The sequence below is a fragment of the Nesoenas mayeri genome, assembly GCF_963082525.1.
Source record: "Nesoenas mayeri genome assembly, chromosome: Z".
In the NCBI taxonomy this organism is placed as follows: domain Eukaryota; kingdom Metazoa; phylum Chordata; class Aves; order Columbiformes; family Columbidae; genus Nesoenas; species Nesoenas mayeri.
The window spans coordinates 64,233,595-64,251,714 of record NC_137542.1 but is presented as its reverse complement, the minus strand read 5'-3'; the positions used below and the strand labels follow the sequence as shown (position 1 = coordinate 64,251,714).

Here is an 18,120-nt window from a genome sequence, read left to right as displayed (position 1 = left end):
GCTTATCAAAGCCTTCTTCTTCTTGAAGTCTTTGAAATGGAAAAAGAAAGTTAGGTATTTTAGGTATTTGCATGGCTCTCAGAGACAAAAACTGCAAAATTATGGGCTTGGTATTTTCAGGAAAAGCCTACTACCCTTTCTGGGTTTCCCTTTTGCTCATTCCTCTAGTTGCAGCAGTCTAGATCCTCTGTTGTGGGACCTTATTCCCCCCCTATCCAGCATCAGTGTTACCCTACTTTTACTTAAGCAGAAATAAGCCAGCATAACTGGGATGATGACATGGTTTGGTTTAGTTCATTTCCTACACATCGGATATGATCCCAAAGTATATGTGGGGGGATGATCTAACTGTCATGTTTAGACTATGTATTATGTCCAAGGTAAAATTATTTTTTTTTACGTTGAAACAAGGGCTTGTATCCCTCAGTTTGATCCAAAGCATAGGGTGGATGTTAGCAATTTCAAGATACATAGTCCTTTTAAATAAAAGTAGAATTTATTGCTGTACTGGATTATTCTACTCGTTTACAGCGGACTAGGACTGTACATCTAGTTTATTGTATCTTGAGACTGCAGAAATGACCACATTGGTATTTTAATGTTTGGGTCAAAAAGACATGGACTAAAGAGAAGGAGCTTGTCTCAGTTGTGGTGACATCCAGCTGTGGATGTGTGTGTGTGAAATGGATGACTTAGGGAGCCACACAAACTATTCTTGCATTTTTTTTCATGGAATAAAATCCCAGTCTTTCTCAAGTATATTGTTCAGTCCCCAGTCTGCATGACTATTCTGTATAAGTCTAAAAGAATAGTTAAAAGTTAAAACAAAAAAGCTATTGGTAAGCTAGAGTTACTCATACAGGAGCCATGCCTTCACTGGAAACCTTCAGGCTCTGCAGTTCAAAAAGTGTAAACCCATGGGTTTTGTGTCTGTGGTAGGCAATATGGAGGAGAGATTTCAGAAGCTGATGAGGAAGAACATGGAATTGCTTGAGCGTAGCGCAGCCTTCCCGGGGCAGAAATCACCGTGGTGGTAGCAGGAGCTGTCAGTGAGGCTGTGTGGTTCATCATGCAGCTCCACCAGAGCCCTAAGCAGCAGGTGAAGGTGATCTATTTGTCTGCCTGTGTTGCTGGGGGCAACATAGCCAGGGTAGGGAAGGGGTCATCTACAAGAGGAGAAGAAATCTGGGGACTAATGTGAAATGGTGTCAGGGCAATAAAGAAAAAGAAAGGTCAAACCAATATAATAATCTAAAATGATCAAGGTAATTTATGATAATTTAAGTAATTTTATTACTGGTGGTGGTGGGCAGATTTAGTAGTTTCCCAAGGAGGAGTTGATTTATTCCTGTACAGTAGGTGCAGGAGTAGGAAAGTGTCTTGTACACCAAAAGGCCTGCAGATGAAAATGGAACTAGCCCTACTAAGGTGGAAGATACAGCTACCTCGACAGCTGCACGGCTTTCAAATCAGTTTGGCTGCAATATTCAGCCCAGAGCCGTCCCTGACTTCTTTCATGCTCAGGTTACCTGCCTTTTCTCTGCTGCTCTGGTAGATGACAAATACACAGGCAACATAACTAAAGGGAAGGACTAGAAGCAAACAGAGTTGTAGATGAAACTGCAAGAGGAGACATTCCCTTTACTCGTTTTTTTTATACTCACTGGAAGTAATTGCTAAAATAAGGGAACGGATCTTACCTACCTGTTCCTTTTGATAGCAGAAGTGATATATTCGGTGTATGTACCTGAGCAAGGATGCGGCCTGCCCAGGGGTGCATGGATGCAGGGAGGGAATGTCTCGTGCCTTCCAGGCTGGGTTTACTATATAGACAGTGTTTAGTCCTGGTTTAGTTTTTTTGTGTTGCCTATCCGTCAAAATTGCTTGCTTTATATAGGTTAACTAGGCTTCTGAACAGAGCCATTGTGCATAGCTACCGTGCTGCTTTTCTCATAGAGAAGGTTATACACAATGAAGTACAAATGTTAAATCTGACCCTTTAGATCCCTTGTCTGTTTTATGCAGGAAGTAATTTCTTTCTGTAGTTGAAAATATTTTATCGGTTTCACTCTTGAGGAATTGCTGTTGCTTTCCCCTTGAGGACAACCAATAAAATACTCTCTGGAATCTCGGTCAGTCATTTTAGTGTTGCTTGTAACATGTTTGTTTGCTAGTCTTTGATTTTGTTTTTGAGTTTTCAGGTGAATGTCATGAGCATCAAATACAGTTACTGTCATTTTTATTTTTTTAATTTTTTTTTGTTTTGTTTTTTTTTATAGAGTATTAATTCAAACCAAGTTGAGACAGTGGAAGGTCCCAAAATGCCCTGCAGTACAAGCTCTGTAGAAGGTACAGTTTTTTATTCTGTAATATTACAACCCATAAAAGCTCTGGAAAGTTGGCACAGATTCATATACTATTTATTCATTCGGAAAGATCATGTTTCATCTGACATTAGAAGTCTGTAAGTAGACAACAGTGGAATACACAACTCATACACTATGAGAGTTGTGTAAATCATGATACTCCCTACAGAGCATTGGTTTCCCAATGTCAGACTGATATTGTTCACAAAATATTATGGCATTTGTAACGACTAGAAAAGCCTTAACGAATTTAATTGTGAGAGCCAGAAACATGTCGGTAGGTTCCAGGAGAGGGCAGTGTTTAACTGAATGAAGCTCCAACCTTCAAATTCCAGTAAAGCCAAATAGATCAAGTTAATAAAGATAGGAACAGATTAACAAAAGAGTAACATTTTGTATGAACAGTTTTGGGATACAGCCCAGACTCTTAAAGTGGCGAAATTCCCATGTGTTTCAATTACACATTCAGTATTTTGGTGAGTGGTTTACCTGTGTAAGGATTGCCAGACTGTTCTTGTTGAAGAGAATGCTCTTTCATTACCAAAATACATCCCTGTGTGCCACAGAGGAAGGATCTCTTAGAGTTGAGAAGAAAATAATACAAAAAAGGCCATTCTTCAGCATCAGAAGTATGACACTTTGGGTATTTATGTATGATGGTTAGCTATTAATTTAAAGTTTTTATCGGTTGACCATTTGCTTATGTGGCTCGTGCTGTACGTTTGGATGAAGTGACAAGCTGAAAAAGGTGAGCTCTGTGAGAGGCTCTGTCTGTTTCTGTGGCTGTGCTGGAGGCAGCAGAAATGTGAGCACCTGCACAAACTTTCAATATGGTCAGGACCAGACTGAGTGAAAGGAACGGGACTGCAGTTCCAGGTGGCATCAGCTAGTAGCTTTAAGTGAATGGATAAAATGGGGATGCAGTCATTGTGTAGCTCGTGCTTAAACATGCAGGTTGCTATTGTTACTACTGGAAAAGGAGTTTTATTATATACTCAGCTTCTCCAGCACTGTTCAGGCAACAACTGTCCTGCCATTAGAAGGTAAATTTGCAAAGAAATGATAAACAGTTGTTAGCAGTTGCAAACTATGCATCTGTTACTGTAAGTGTAAGCAGCAGTTTGCCATACAAGGCTTGTGAATGTCTTTGGTGATGCAGTGTGCAAATGTATTGGTTCTTGGTGTTCATCTGAGCGCTGTACTCTGACGAGCATGATCTTCATGCTGCTTCACAGGAACAAGAAGTGAATGGTCCAGATTTGTAGTGCTACATGTAGCAATAGCTTGGGTAATACAACTTCTAGGTGATGACTACTTTGATATTTTTCACTAAACCCAGTTTTAATTTGGGCTGATTTGAGATAAGCAGGTAACAAACATCAGTGGGTTTTGATTGCCCAGAGAGAGAATCACCAGTTCAGGACATCTAGTCTCATTTTGGATTCTGGTTGTAAAGCTTCTCATCCTCTTTTTATGCCAAATATATTTGGCATAGATATTGGCGTGGGCACAAAGATGTTTGCACGCCTACGTATTAGTGTTTTTAAGGGAAGCTGTACACTTCTGTGCTTTTATGCATCAGAGTTATTTTGTACCTGTTTTGTTTGAAAAAAGACCCTAATTTCAGTTTAACAGCAAGAAAAGTATGCCACATTTTGGCAATATCCAAGACTTACACAAACAAATCACAGTGACTATACTTGCACGTTTACACTGTGTTACCTGCTTGTAGATAGGAGCAGCCTGTGACTATTGTTTGTATGCTGATGGGCAGCAAAGTTTTTTATCTTCTCGTGTTTTGATATTGTCATTGGTTACTATAGTTCTGTAAATGAGACTTTTTTTTTTTTTCCATTTCTGCTAACAACCAGGTACTGAAAAATCATTAATGATCATTACTGGTGACTAGTAGCCTATCTTAAAACCTCCACTGGCCAGCATTCAGGAGACTAAAAGAACTTGAGTTGAAATTGTTGCTGTTAGAAGCTGAAATGTTGTGAAATGATTGATGGAGTGTTTTTTATGACATTCTCAGTTGCATTCAGTGAACTCCTTTATAAAGTGGCTGCTAAGCTCATGACATTAATTTGGCTCATTCATGTCATGAAACGATCCCCCTCAGATTTTAAAACTGCTGCCATTCTAAGAAGTAATAACTACTCAGTTCTGGGTGGGTCTAAAGTCAAGATCAACAGACCTTTAAAACAGAATGCTATCAGAAGCCCTGAGCTATTATCTAGTAGAGGTTTCTATAGCAGCATGTTGCTTCTTGTGAAATGCAATCATTTGAAAGCAGTGGGTCGGTGTAAGGCAATGCTACTAGCTTAGCAGTGAATCTCCCATAGCAACTTAATTAAATTCAAATACATGAAGTGTAACATTATCTAATGAGGATGCAGAACAAAAGGTAAAATAAATAATATTTTTGGCTAATTCAGCAGTTTGTGTCTCTTTTCTGACCTTGAAGTTCCATGTCCATGAGTTGACTGAGTACTGTCATCTGGAAGATAAGCCATTTGCTTCTGCAGAATAACTATTAGGTATAGAGCAAACAGCTTTTTATTTCTGTGAATTGTGATACTGCATAATAGTAATGCCAATTGCATGTCCATACTGTAAAAAAAATAAATAAATTTAGAAGAACCTGGACATTCATTTTCTGGAAACAAGCATAAAAAAATTAAGATTTTTTTCCCTCATCTGAAAGCTTCCCACTCAAGCTTTTAAAGTAAGTTTCTGCAGGCACAGTTACAAAAGAAATGGACTGTTCCTTCTACCTGAAAGATGATGGCTGGCTTACTTTGTTGATGGCAGTAGTGACTTCGTGTTCTGTGATTGCACTCACTTTGTTAGAACACGAAGGGAGGTGTATCTGTGACTGCTAAGGAAGGTTAATTAAAGAAGGTGGATTAATTAAAAATTAGCGATTGAGATACTGATCGGCATGGACCCAGACCTGGCTCTGGCCAGTATCCAGGGGCACTGCAGAGGTCAGGGACAACAGGCACATTGATTGCAATAGGCCCATGATTGCATCCCAGAATTTCATTTCAAAGAGACTTGCAAGTTACGTGAGGTCATTGCTGTTGAAGATTTTGTGATTTAGATAATAGGCACCTGTCTTTGAATTGTTCTTCCAAAGATACATCGATACATTTTCCTAAGCTTAAGTATAGACTTTGTGCAGTTAGAATAAAGGACAAAAGTCCCCAAGCCCCACATTCCTCAAGGCAGTTCCCCAGACCACTCTATGCTGTATGCTGAATCATACATAGTTTCACTGTTTGCTGGGGACTGGAGAATAGAGAGGGATTTATGTATCTGAGAACAGACGTGAACCTTGAGTGAAAAGATTCAATATTTTAATAAAAATTTACCAGCGTAACTCTGGCTATATAATTATTTTTTTAAAATATAGTTACTGAATAATAATATTCCTGGAAGCCTGGGGAATGCTGGTGTTCATCTGCATTCTTGTAGCCAGGTTACTCCTCTTTGCCCTTTCACAATTGTCCTTTAGGCCATGTTTGGGCAAAACTTGCATAGTGTGGTCTTTCGTTTCCATGTGCTATGCCATCCCCACAGCCCTGAGAAGAAACCATTAAAAACAGAGCAACAGAAATGAAGTTATTTTTTTTACTTTTTGGTGTGAAAATGCAAGGTCTAATTTCAGAAAACACATAAAATTCCTGTAGGAGGAAGACAGAGCCCAGTTGCTCTGGAGCGTTGGTGTGGCGCACTGCGCTGGAACTGCTGTTTTTCTGAGCTCGTCGGGGTTAATCAGCAGCTGGCTGACAGATCGCTGTGTTTGTCTAGCCCTAACATAACTGTGACAATAACATAGCCCTTGTTGTGCATCTAGCTCACATGCTGCCCACGGGAATGCTGCTGTGGGGAGATGCATGGGCTGCCCATTGCCATTGTTCACTCTGCCTGTTTGCCTGCTCCTTGTGTCCCCACTTCTATTGAAAAAAAGAGAGAGACTAGCAGCAGGGACCACAGCAGACCCAAAATGAATATGCTTGTTATTAAAGGCAGAAATCTTTGCTTTTACAGGTCCTGTCAACTTGACATCTGATGAGTTGTCCCAGGATTATATGAAGGTACAGATTTCTCCTTATACAAATATCTAAGCTTCATTTAGGTTGAGAAGCAGCAACCTCTGCTTGGCTATCTTAGCACCTCCCAGAGCTAACAAAAAAATAAGGTGACTAATGCCTGCCAGACAACATTTCCTGCCTGTTCCTGTCCTCCAGGAACAGTTACATGTATAGATGCTTATTATTTGAAGGAACCTATCCTGTGGTTGTGGGCCAGAAAGCTGGGTTTGAAAAGCAGTCTCTGCTCTTGGACTGGGATACTCTTGTGTCTGTGGTGATACTTAGTCCCTTCAGGGAGCCTTCAGCTCAGCTGCCAGTCTGGAGGGGGACACAACCTGTCTCCTATGTGCATAAGCTTCATCCTTGAGATGATTATATCTGCCCTTGTGGGCAAATGTGAGTCCTTAGCTGGGAAAAGTGCTTGATGTAAAAATACAGCATTTTTCATTGCCTTCTACATGGAGGTGTCGTAAGAGCTTTTGAGGAGACCAGTATTCGTGAAAAGTCCCATTACAGGTAATCAGTTGTATTTGATCTCTAGTCTTATATTATGCTGTTTATTTATATGTATCTGTTTACAAAGCCAGGAAAATATTTTGTCTCAGTGTTTTATTTTTTAATCACCTTTTTAAATAGGAACTTGATTGTTAGCTCAACAGTGTATGAAGCTAAAATAATGATTTAGATTGAGGGAACCAAAATCTGGTAAAATATGGCAGAACTGGTAAAGGTGGTATCTTCTCCATAGCTAATAACTATTGAATTTTCTAATGACGTTTGAGTTGAGAGGAAAGTTTTTTGACTGCCGCTTTTGTTAGGTCATTATTATAAAAGCAATTACGTATTTAGGTTGTTGGGATATTTTTAGTTGCCAAATGTGTAGAAGATTGACTGTTTGTTTAGGATTAACGTGTTGCTCTTGTCATCTCAGAATTGTATAACTGCAGGATGCAAGCATTTTGGAGTCTACATTGAAAATGCATGTTGGGGCAGAGTGTTGCAGCTCACAAATCTTGTTGAGGGGAAAAGGTTCTGGTACCATATTGACTGTGTCTTGCTTTAAGCTGACAGAAAGGCCATTGTTCACTCTCTAAAGAACATACTGACCTATGATATTTCTATAGATCTGAACAGCTCAGGCATTAGAGAATCTTAGAAATAAAATCACAGGATCATTTAGGTTGGTAAAGACCCTTAAGATCACTGAGTCTAGCTGTAAACCTAACACTGCCAAGTCCACCACTAAATGTATGTCTCTTTCCTCCAAAACACTGTTTATGGGCTAATTAGGGCACAACTAAACGTTGTAAGGAAAGAGCAGGCTGAAAACTGGGGTGTGCATGGAAAGTGAAATATGGTTTGGTCTCTCCTTTGGTTTAGAGATTGAGTCTAAAAGGTTCATGTTCGTATCTTAGAGTCAGGGGATGGCATGCCATATCTGTTACGTTTATTAAAATGGCTAAAATGGGATGACTGCTGCTTGGCAGTGTTTGAAATGAATTCTGAAACCCCATATCAGAGCGTGCAATTAAGCACAAATGCTATTACTGTCTTCAAATTTACAGCTCAAGTTTTCTGTTTCTAGCCTTTCCAAGACTCAGTGGTTCCTTCTAAAGAAAATGAAGATCATGTCCTGTTGGGCGTAGGTAAGAAGTAATTAATCGTTTTGAGTTTCAAAAAGCTATTTTATATACAGTAATGCAAAATACACACAAAGCTGTTTCTTTAGAAGAGGTGAAGGCCCTTGACACTGCAGCATAGCTTGGTGAAAGATCGATCAGTTATATCTATGTCAGAGAGTGAACCTCTTTCAAAGCATCTCTACTATAGACAGATGGTGTATCTAACAGTCTCATGATACCCGAGGATTTTTCAGTAGTATATTAGCTGTTGTATGAACACAATCTTGAAAATAATTCCTAATAGAGCCAACATATGTGACTGAAGATTAATTGACACATGTAGAAATATTTAGATGCTGCAGTGGTGAGTTGTGGGGCTGGTAGGAGAATATAGACAGCTGCACTAGACTGTATATTTAGAGAATGGAACTCAAATGGAAAGGTATTTTCAAGTTTGCAGAAATGTCCAGTAACAACATGCAACAACGGGCTCGTGCAAGGCACAGCAAGGCAGAAAAAGACAATGGGTAACTTAAGCTCTGCCAGTGGAAACCACTGTACCAGGCAGAGAATGACAGGCTGGCGTCATTTGTCTGTGGTCCAGTGCTGGGCTCAGAACAGCAGAGCCCAGATGTTGGCATTCAGACAGCTCATGTGCAAACTTCGATGGCTACAAAATGAAGAGGCAGTCTGTGTGTGTGAAATGGGAGGGGTTATATATGCATGAGTTGGAGCAGTATATGTTAGAGGGAGGTGAGCTGATATGAGCTCAGAGACGCAGTTGTAAGATAAGAAGCTAGCAAATTATTTTAATAATCTCTCATTAAAATAATAATATAATTCTCTGTTTTCTAGTCATTGTTATGCCAAATGCCTGCACTATAGCCATTTCATCATGTTTGTCTTATTATCCCCTCCAAGGAATATGGGAGCTGCAAAGGGAAATTGAGAGTAGTAGCAAAACCATTAATATTTGGTTATCCTGACTTTAGTGCTTTTGTGTGTAGGACAGTGTAGCAGTCCTTGTCTTGCACAAAAATGCAGTGCATGTACATGAGATGCTAGTGCCCATATAATCAAATCTGTTTTGTCAAGCAAGACCAAAGTACTGGACTGCATCTCAGCATAGGAGGGTGTGGGGCCTTTGGGGAGTGATTATGGTTTGCCAATCTGAAGCCACATCTGCTCCAGTCTCCATTTCAGTTACACCATCTGGAGGGAACATAAGGTAGTTTAAAAGCTGTCAGAGTGGAAATTTTCCACCCTGAAATTATAGCTGGTATTTCTTTTTCTTAGCCCTGAAATGCCTTTTCCTTCTAAGGCATCATTTGCACAGCGCTGCTTGTGACAGCTGGAATGGGAGCCAGGTCTTCTGGCTTCAGACCAGCTCACTCTCCTCTCTGATGCTTCGATAGGCAGCTGCAGCAGAAACTGAGTCCTCTGCAGGAAACAACCAAGCGACTTTGGCTGTGGTTCATACTGGTAGTTAGGAGTGGCAGATTGCAGATTCCTAGAGGAGCTTTTGGGTAAAAAAAAAAAGGTTGTTTGCGTACAAGTTGGCAGAAGGTTTAGGTGCTTAAAATTTTATTTATTTTCTGAGGCATATGTATAAAGTAAAATTATAAATATGGATATAAATGTGTAGATATACATGTATCTCTACACATACCTTTTGACCTTAGCACAGGCTCAGCGTATATTAAACTGAGATAAATACCCTGTTGCGGCTCTTACCTGAAAAAGAACCAGCCTCTCTGTGTCTCCCCGAAATTCCAGTTGCCTTGTAGTACATTTAAGAAGTTTACTTGTTTGTGGAGAAACTGCAGCCAAGTTGGATCTGCTTGTTTTAGAAGTTATTCGCTATAAGTGAGGATTTGGTCACCCTGTGTCAGGACTGGAGCATGGACTTGCTGCCAGCTGCACTCTTGGCTCTCCTTGGCCATCTCCCTGTTGTGCACTGAAGCTGGACAAAACGCTCATAACATAGACATCCCGTGGGATTTTGCCACTGACTGCAGCAGAGCCTGGAGGGCTTCTAGTCAGCACTGTATGTGAGATCTGATGGGGCTGAGGGGCAGGCTGGGGAGTGAGTGGGTGGTCAGGTGTGCAATAAAAAGTGGAAGTGAGTAGGGACAAAGAAGGATGGAAATAAAGTTTGGTGATAACCAGAAACTTATAAGTTGACTTAAACTAGTTTTATTGATTTATTTTAATGTAAAAATCAGTACATGTTCTAACCTGGCTTGTACAGCCGTATTGCTGAATGTTGTAGTTCTATTACCCTGAATTGTTTTAAACTACTTTTTAAAAACAATGTTTGCTTGGCAGCATGGTTAAATGGCAATGCTTTGGCGTGAAGGGCACACAGTGGGGGATAAAGAGAGAAATGGAAATGGTTGTCAGTGGGGAGAGGAAGAGGGAAAACAGCTAAAGGGGGCTGAGTGAAGAAGAACGAATAGAAACAAGCAGACTCTGGAATCTCACTAGGAAGTTGGATGCGTAAATCAAAGAGGACTTCCTAGAGCGAGAATGTGAGAGTTCTTTGAATGGGTAAAAATTCCCCTGCTTCAGCTTCTCACTTCTTCTTCCCATGTGGTTCTTACTTTTTGAAAAAAACGTAATTAGAAAAAAATCAGTCTAATCATGGAATGGTTTGGCTTGGAAGGGACCTTTAAAGAAGTGGTGGCTCATGGAAGGTCTGTCTTGTTCCTGCTCTCTGTTTTCCTCCCCATCCTGCTCTTTCAAGCATATTGACTGTTCTGTCTCTTTCCCCATACCCAACAAAATATCTCTACAGCGACACTTGAAAGTGTTGGTAGGATGCTAAAAGGATACCTACTCTGGTTACTCTTTGTCTTTTTCATCTTTGTTTTGGAACTGGCTGCCTTAGGCACTGTTTGAGTCTTACAGTTCAATTTTGAGAACTGTTGCCCTGGGCCTCTGCTGCTCAAGGGGCTTCTTGTCCTCCAGGGTCGCTGGAAAGCCCCTGGAGTCCCTCCTGTGTGAGTGCTGGGGTAAGGATGGACCAATAAGAAGTCACCTGGGCTTGTGTTTGCTGTATTCAAGAACTGAAGGAATAGGAGTAAACTGTGGGACAAAACAGCATGCCAGACCAGGCTGAAAGAGGGTTGTTTGGAGACTCCTGAGTTCAGTGCTGGTCACACCTGCCAGTCTTCTCCCCAGTCCCACTGGCTCCCTTAGTCTCCCCTGGAAATTGTTATAGATATGTCTTGTGTTTACAAGGAGGAAAAAAAAAAAAAAAAGAGTCTTTTATTTTTTTCATTGAAAGAAAACACATTTGAAGTATTGAGAGACAATCCAAATACCCAGTTGGGGAGAGTGAATGGAAGAAACAAAATGGAAAGCAACAAAAAAAAGGATTTTTTTTTCCTTTCAATGTTAAGCATATGTGTTATTGCCAGCCATTGTCATCCTCAGAGTCAGCAACCCGGTATGTTTTGGGAGAGAGTCTAGGAGCTGACAGCTGAATGCTGTTACTGTTGGGCATGTGACGGTGTTAGCAGGGCATGCGTTATAAAAGTTATAATTCCTTCCTGTTTTGCATTGCTGGTTTGAAAGGAGGATGTTCACAAGGCCATTTATAAAGCTGCAAAAGTGTCATTTTTCAAGTAAGAAAAGTCTAATCTCTAGTTTTTCTTCCAAGGAAATACAGCTTCTCTCCCCTAAACTTTAGGAAGGCAGGATGATGTTAATTTTTCAAAATATTTTCCCTGCTCTCCTAGTTACAGTGCCAATGACCTAGTGGTGTCTGTCTAATCTATTCTCTTTGCTCTGCTGGTGGTGAAAAAGTTGTGCAAGCCACATTTTGCACTTTGAGAGATAAAAATACTGATGCCAAATTTTTAGCAGTTTTCTGTATGTGACCGGGTGGCTGTAAAAGATGTTTAGTAGACCCTGACCTTTGATTTTCATGGTTCCACAGAAATCCCAGTTTAACTGGAGGTCGGTTTAAGGAGCAGAACATAATGATCTTCTCTGTGTAAACCACTAGGGCTGCACTGTAATCTGCAGAAAAATCTGGTTTCAATGTTGCTGTTTTGTTCTTTAATTAGATTTCCTTACTGTGGTTGGTAAGACTTTAAAAGGTAGTTTTTTTAAGGTAGAAAACAGCATGAACATGCTGTCAGGAGTCCTGCCTTTAGGCAGCTTTTGTTAGGTGTATGGAATGGTTAGTTTTTCTGCTGATTGAGGTCAGATCTTTCACTCCTTTTTTAGTATTGGTTTACTTTTTGGTTTTGATGGGCAGAACATTTGCATTTGGAAATGCTTTGAGTCAAGTGTGCCTCTTCTGATATTGAAACGACAGGAAATAATTTTGTGGTTATTGATAGATAAAAGTGAAAGTTGTATGTTAAGTGTTGCCTATTTGAGACAGTTCCTAGAGTCCTGTGGTTAAGGCTATACAGATCTTTTCTGTTTCTGGTAATTTTTATGCTTTCCTGGCAGCTCTGAGCTCTTTCCCTGATCGAGTCATAGCATCTCTAGTCCAGGAGCTGCAGACCTTTTCTTCAGTTTCTGCTCTTTTAATGGATATACACTTGGTCCTTGGGCATGTCACAAATCTTCTCCCCATGTCTCAGTTGTTCATCTGAAACAAGGTGGACCATGGAGAGTGAGGAGAGAAAAATGTGCTGCAATACTTGGATGACTGGAGATGTGTGAATACTCAGACTGTTTCTTCTGAAGAAGTTCTGGAAGTTCTGTTTGTGGTAAAGGAGGCTTTTTAAGAACACATTTTTAGTTGAAAGGTAGGTGGTCGGAAAATTGCAGAGAAAAATAATAGCTGAAGAAAGCTGCAAAACTATTGCTGCATCTAATGACTGTAGCACTTGCACTCTGCCCCTTCTTGCTGCAGCTTTCAGAGGTCTATATAGGTTGCTGTTTCTACTTCTTGCATGGCTCCTTGCATCTTGCAGAAGAGAGGCTTAAGGTGGGGTTGTTCTGTCAGAGTCCTGCCAGAAAAGAACTTTAAACAACATTTGAACATGGCAATAGTTTATTTTGGTAGATAAAACATACTTCCATTTGTTTGGAGCATCTATAGATGACTGAATATTGAAGCCTGTAGAATAGTTGAGAACTACAGGATATGTAGGAAGTAAAAAGTTCCTGGGATGTGAGCCTGAGCTGAGCTTAATTAAAAAGCCATGGAGAAATCTGGAAAAAGCAGCATTAGACACTAAAACAAGCCTGTTCTTGTTTCTTGGAGTTTTCTCTACTCTTGATTTTCTGAGACATTATAATTCAAGTTAACCTCAAAAGGAAGACAGAAAGAAAATGAACAAGTTACAAACATATGCTGTCTGCCTTCCCAGAACTTGTCCTCCTCCTCTGAATAAAATCCAAAACAAATTTGCTCAACAAAATAATCTTTCAAAAAGGGGCTCTTTTTTTCCTGATGTTTAAATAAGCTCTTTGCCTGTCTTCTGCCCAGTCTCGTTTCACGCTAACATAAATAAACAATCTGGGATATATCTCATGTCAAGTTACTCTTTAAATGTGAAATATATTCCAGAAATACATTGTGAAGAAAACAGTCATAGTCTTGAAAGTGCATGAACACATATTTCAGCTTTCATCCTCCTTGAGAGGCAGCCCTTCCCTTGAAGTATTCCCTGAAACATGGAAAATTAGATTTTTAAGGAGATGCTTCTTTGATGAGCTTTCTGGCAGCATGGGCTGTCAGCATAAGTGTAGACTCAACAACCAAGTCATTGGCGAAACTTCAGTGCAAGCGAGGTCCAATTCAAACTCTGGGTTTGCTTTCATGTGAGGCCATGTGCGTTCTCCGTGCTGCTGGGGCTTGCACAAGCCTCCGTGGTGCTGAAACCAGGAAGAGACTTTTATTGACTCTAGCCCTTAATTCTCAGGCTTTTGCAAATAAACTCAAGGGAGCTTTTAATCAGGTTACAAGACAAACAGCAAAAAGCTTTCCATCTGCATTTGTGCTGCATATCCCAGCTAGTCTTTTGATGTGAATAGATAGTGGACAAGGAGAGCGTTTAGGCAAATTATATCTTTATGTACTTCGTTGGAAGTGCTCAGTGGTCATTTCAAGAGCCAGAGCATACAGACCGCTGTCATGTGAAAGTAGTATTAATGAGCTTGTTATCCTAAATTGAGCTTATTATCTAAACCACATCAAGTGAATGGTGCTGGTAAAAAAAAAAAAAAAAAAAAGAAAAAAAAAGAGAAAAACAAATCTGCAATCAGTCATGAACTAGACATCAGAAAGCTCCAAGTTGGAGGAACGCTGTGAAATCCCAACAGTGGAACAGTGAACTGGATAACACAAAGAGTTTGGGACAAGGCCCAAGATAGTGCAGTGTGCATGCTCACTGGCTCTTTGGAGCTGCACTGGGTCAGAATTGGGCAGAGATCATGTTTTTGCTTCGGTTTTGTAGAACCTCTGAACCCTTCTTCTTCCCAATCTTGTGGATGTTCTCCAAGCATTTTACAGTACTCCTGTATCACAGAATCACAATGTCAGGGATTGGAAGGGACCTTAAAACATCATCCAGTCCAATCCCCCTGCTGGAGCAGGAACACCCAGATGAGGTTACACAGGAAGGTGTCCAGGTGGGTTTTGAATGTCTCCAGAGAAGGAGACTCCACAACCCCCCTGGGCAGCCTGTTCCAGTGCTCTGTTACTATAGATCATGCAAAGCTGTTTCTCTTAAACTTTCAAAGGTGAATTGCTCTTTTAATTTATCAAAGAAGCAAGATTTAAGTATCACCACTTAAAAGCAGTTGCTTTTCCAAAGAGGTAAGTATTGCTAATATGTCTTTGTAGGATAATGCATCATTCGTTTAATATGAACATGATGGTTTTAGCATGAAAATGTTACTCTCATTATAGCTGTTCTAACTGTAGTTGTCACCCTGGTTTCATTAAAACACTAAAAGAACAGCCTTAAAAATTAATTTCATAGTTAAAATTTTAATTAGCAATATACCTGCAGGGGAACAGTGAGGATTTAGGTATAAATTTAGAATGGCATGGTTTTTCTCTCAGTCTGGATGGTTTACAGCAGCACTGTGATTCCATATGCCCCATCTTGGGATGGTAAATGATACATCCTTCTGGAAGTAAATGCAGGGGAGCATAAAACCACTTGGACTGGCAGCCTCGTTTAAAGCAGCCCAGAAAGTGGTGTACACAAATTGACTCTGCTTCTCCTGCAGCTTGCCATGACTGTGGAGTGTTCCAATAAGCTCGGTGGTCTGTGTAGAACAGAGATGGGTAGGGTGGCCTGTCGCTCTCAGCAGGGTGTCTGTGAAGACGGCAGCTGTTCTGTGTTTATTTCCAGGCCAGTGTCCAAGAAACTGCACAAATAAGTAAAAAAAAAAAAAAAAAAAAAAAAGACTCAAATTTATAGTACTGCATTGTTGTTTTGTATTTTTAATTTTTTTTCTGGTGTCTGTCTACACAGCATCTACCGGAGATACTCGTTACAGAAAAGGGGGTCTTTAGTGTGGTGGGTTTTGTCATCAGCTGTTTGAGTGGAAAAGTGTGGAACATTTGCATGAGGGGAGGTATGAGTGTGAAGGTAAGGGGATGAGGGGCCAGGGCCATTTAATCTCACGTCAGAACGTGCCTAGGTTTGATACTTGAATTCACTGAGAGCTATGCTTTTCTGGGAGAGCAGAATCTGCCTCTTAAACTGGTAGTGTGAGGAAGAGGCTCTGTGACACTGATTGTTCACCTTGTTGAAACCTGTGGCTTCATCAGGGTTGAAACGGTGGAAAGCAGGCATGTTTGCAATGGAAGGGTGCAGTGCAAGAAACTCCCCTTTCCTCCTTCCCCTGCCCTGCTCACTGCCCAGCCCTGTCCCCCCGTGGGTGATGCAGGACAGTGGCGTGCTGATGAGAGAGGTGGAATGCACAAAATACTGTGATATATACATCTGGCAGTGATCATGGACAGTGACAGCCTGCCAGGACCTTTAGGGATCCACCGCTCAACAGTTTAAATCCCAGACTGCCTCAATAGATCTCTGTTTACAAAATAAGGAAATAAATGAGCCAGTTTCCTAAAATGAATATACGAATCACCGATCAGAAATTTAGCAGCAGGGAAGACCATAAACACAAGGAAGGGAGGTTGTCTGCCATGATCTTAAGGATCCGGGCTATGTTCTGCATTTCTCAATGATTAGTTCATCAGTGATTTGGGAAAGGGAGTTGGGGAGAATAGTGATATAAAGTTTTTCTGACTGTTCCAGTATAAACTTCCATAAGAAAGACCCAGGCCCTTTGTAGGGAAGAGAGGTGCTAAAATTAACATGTATGACAAGGCATCATACGAGACCTGTGAGGCAGTTACTGCCAGCAGTCTGCACAGCCATCATGTCATTGTGGGCAGGTGGAAGGAGCATTAGAGTTGGAAGGTGCTTCGTGTGTGGGATCTGGCTGGTACTGTTTTGCTTTTAGTTGCTTTTAATTAACATTTTTTGAGTTTTCAACATGATTTTAAGTCTCATGTAGGGTAATGCAGATATTTTTGTCCGGGTATGTTTGCTGATCCTCTCTATGGGAAGATGTGCTCTAATTAATAAAAACAATGGAGTAAAGAAGGTAGGAAAGCCATGTGTGCCTGTGGGTCATAGAGGCTGGTGGAGAAGAGCATTTGGCTATTTCTACACCATCTTTCCTTGTCAGAGCCTTATGCGCAACTTTGGGAAATGATTGCAGGCTCTGCTGGTCCTGGGGCAGAACCAAGCTGGGGGGAATCAACTTCACCCCTAACGTCAGGGTAGACTGCCAGAGCAGCAGCGTCCAACAGTGACCCTCTCCAGCCTTGTTTCTGGGGTCAGTAGCCCTGTTTTCCATCCTGTGTACCTTCATTCTCCATCTGGGGGGGGCCTGAGGGGGTGCATTTGTCCCAGTGGGTTCATCTCTTTCTGATCTGTGGAGAGAGTGATGACAGCTATGGAGCTGGCTTAGTGGGGTTTAGGGTGAGGGAGCTGAGTCACCTGCTCGGTGCCTCAAGGGTGTCCTCTGAGTGTGTTGGGGAGCCGACAGCGCTGTTCCATGGAGACCGCGGATGTTGATGACATTCCTCTGCTTCCTTCCGTCTTGCCACAAGCTGAGGGAATGGTCAGACAATAGACTGTAATGTCTCTGTAAAACATTTATATTATACGAATGTGTTTTGGCAAGCATTGGATGAAAGAATTTAAGGCATTACATTATTTATCAAAAGCATTAGCCTTAGGTAACGCACACAAAAACCCCATTTGTTCTTTATCTTCACATCTATACCTTGGTATACATAATTGGAAACATTTTTTCAGTGGAAAGTAAGGTTAATGTTTTCCAGATAGAAAGTACCTTTTATCTCATAAGCTGCCAGATCTCTGTGCCAGATGCATGCAAATACCACCACTGAAATGCTGCCATTTTGGAAACAAAGAGTGGCAGGTGAGAAGTGGATTGAATCATCCCACGAGGTGCAAGAGCGGGGTAGAAAAATGTTTTAAGCCAAAGACTGTAAGGCAAAGCTCTTCTTCATGGCAAAGAGCAGCATGAGATCTTTCAATGCTGCATAAAGGAGTTTTACAAACTAGAAAAAAATAATCTTTCATGGGGGCTGAACAGAACAAATAACTTGATACTCAATTAACCCTTCAGAAATAGAGGTTGAGGTTGATAATTTATCTGTGCTTTCAGACTGCCATTGACAAATTGCTGTGCAAGATCCTATTCAGTGAAGATTGCAGTAAGTGGATGAAAAGCCTAAGAGCTTGGCCAAGAAATAGAATATAAATGGCAGGAGTAGATGATCAGGTTTTTACCACAGCAGAGGTTTAATAGTTGGATTCTCCAAGTTTTATGTGATAGGGCTGCTGTTGAAAAATTATTTTAACAATCTTCAATTACTCATTTGTATTAGAAGGTTCTAAATGAATTCTGCTAGTTTGAAGGATCAGGCAGTAACTGAGCAATCAGTGGAAACATTTATGCAGCATACAGAGGTCATTCAGAAAAGTAAATGTCTCGGCATGTAAA

General features: G+C 40.8%; 1 protein-coding gene across 1 annotated transcript in view; it reads left to right on the top strand.

Moving 5' to 3' along the window:
- ARHGEF28 (Rho guanine nucleotide exchange factor 28) overlaps positions 1–18,120 on the top strand; it is a gene marked incomplete at both ends in the record, with an annotated part of 133,929 nt that overhangs the window by 36,969 nt on the left and 78,840 nt on the right. The window contains 3 exons of the mRNA XM_080362666.1: positions 2,280–2,349; positions 6,423–6,469; positions 8,052–8,112. Of these exons, the coding sequence (XP_080218792.1) occupies positions 2,280–2,349; positions 6,423–6,469; positions 8,052–8,112 (178 nt within the window). The remainder of the gene's footprint in view (positions 1–2,279; positions 2,350–6,422; positions 6,470–8,051; positions 8,113–18,120) is intronic.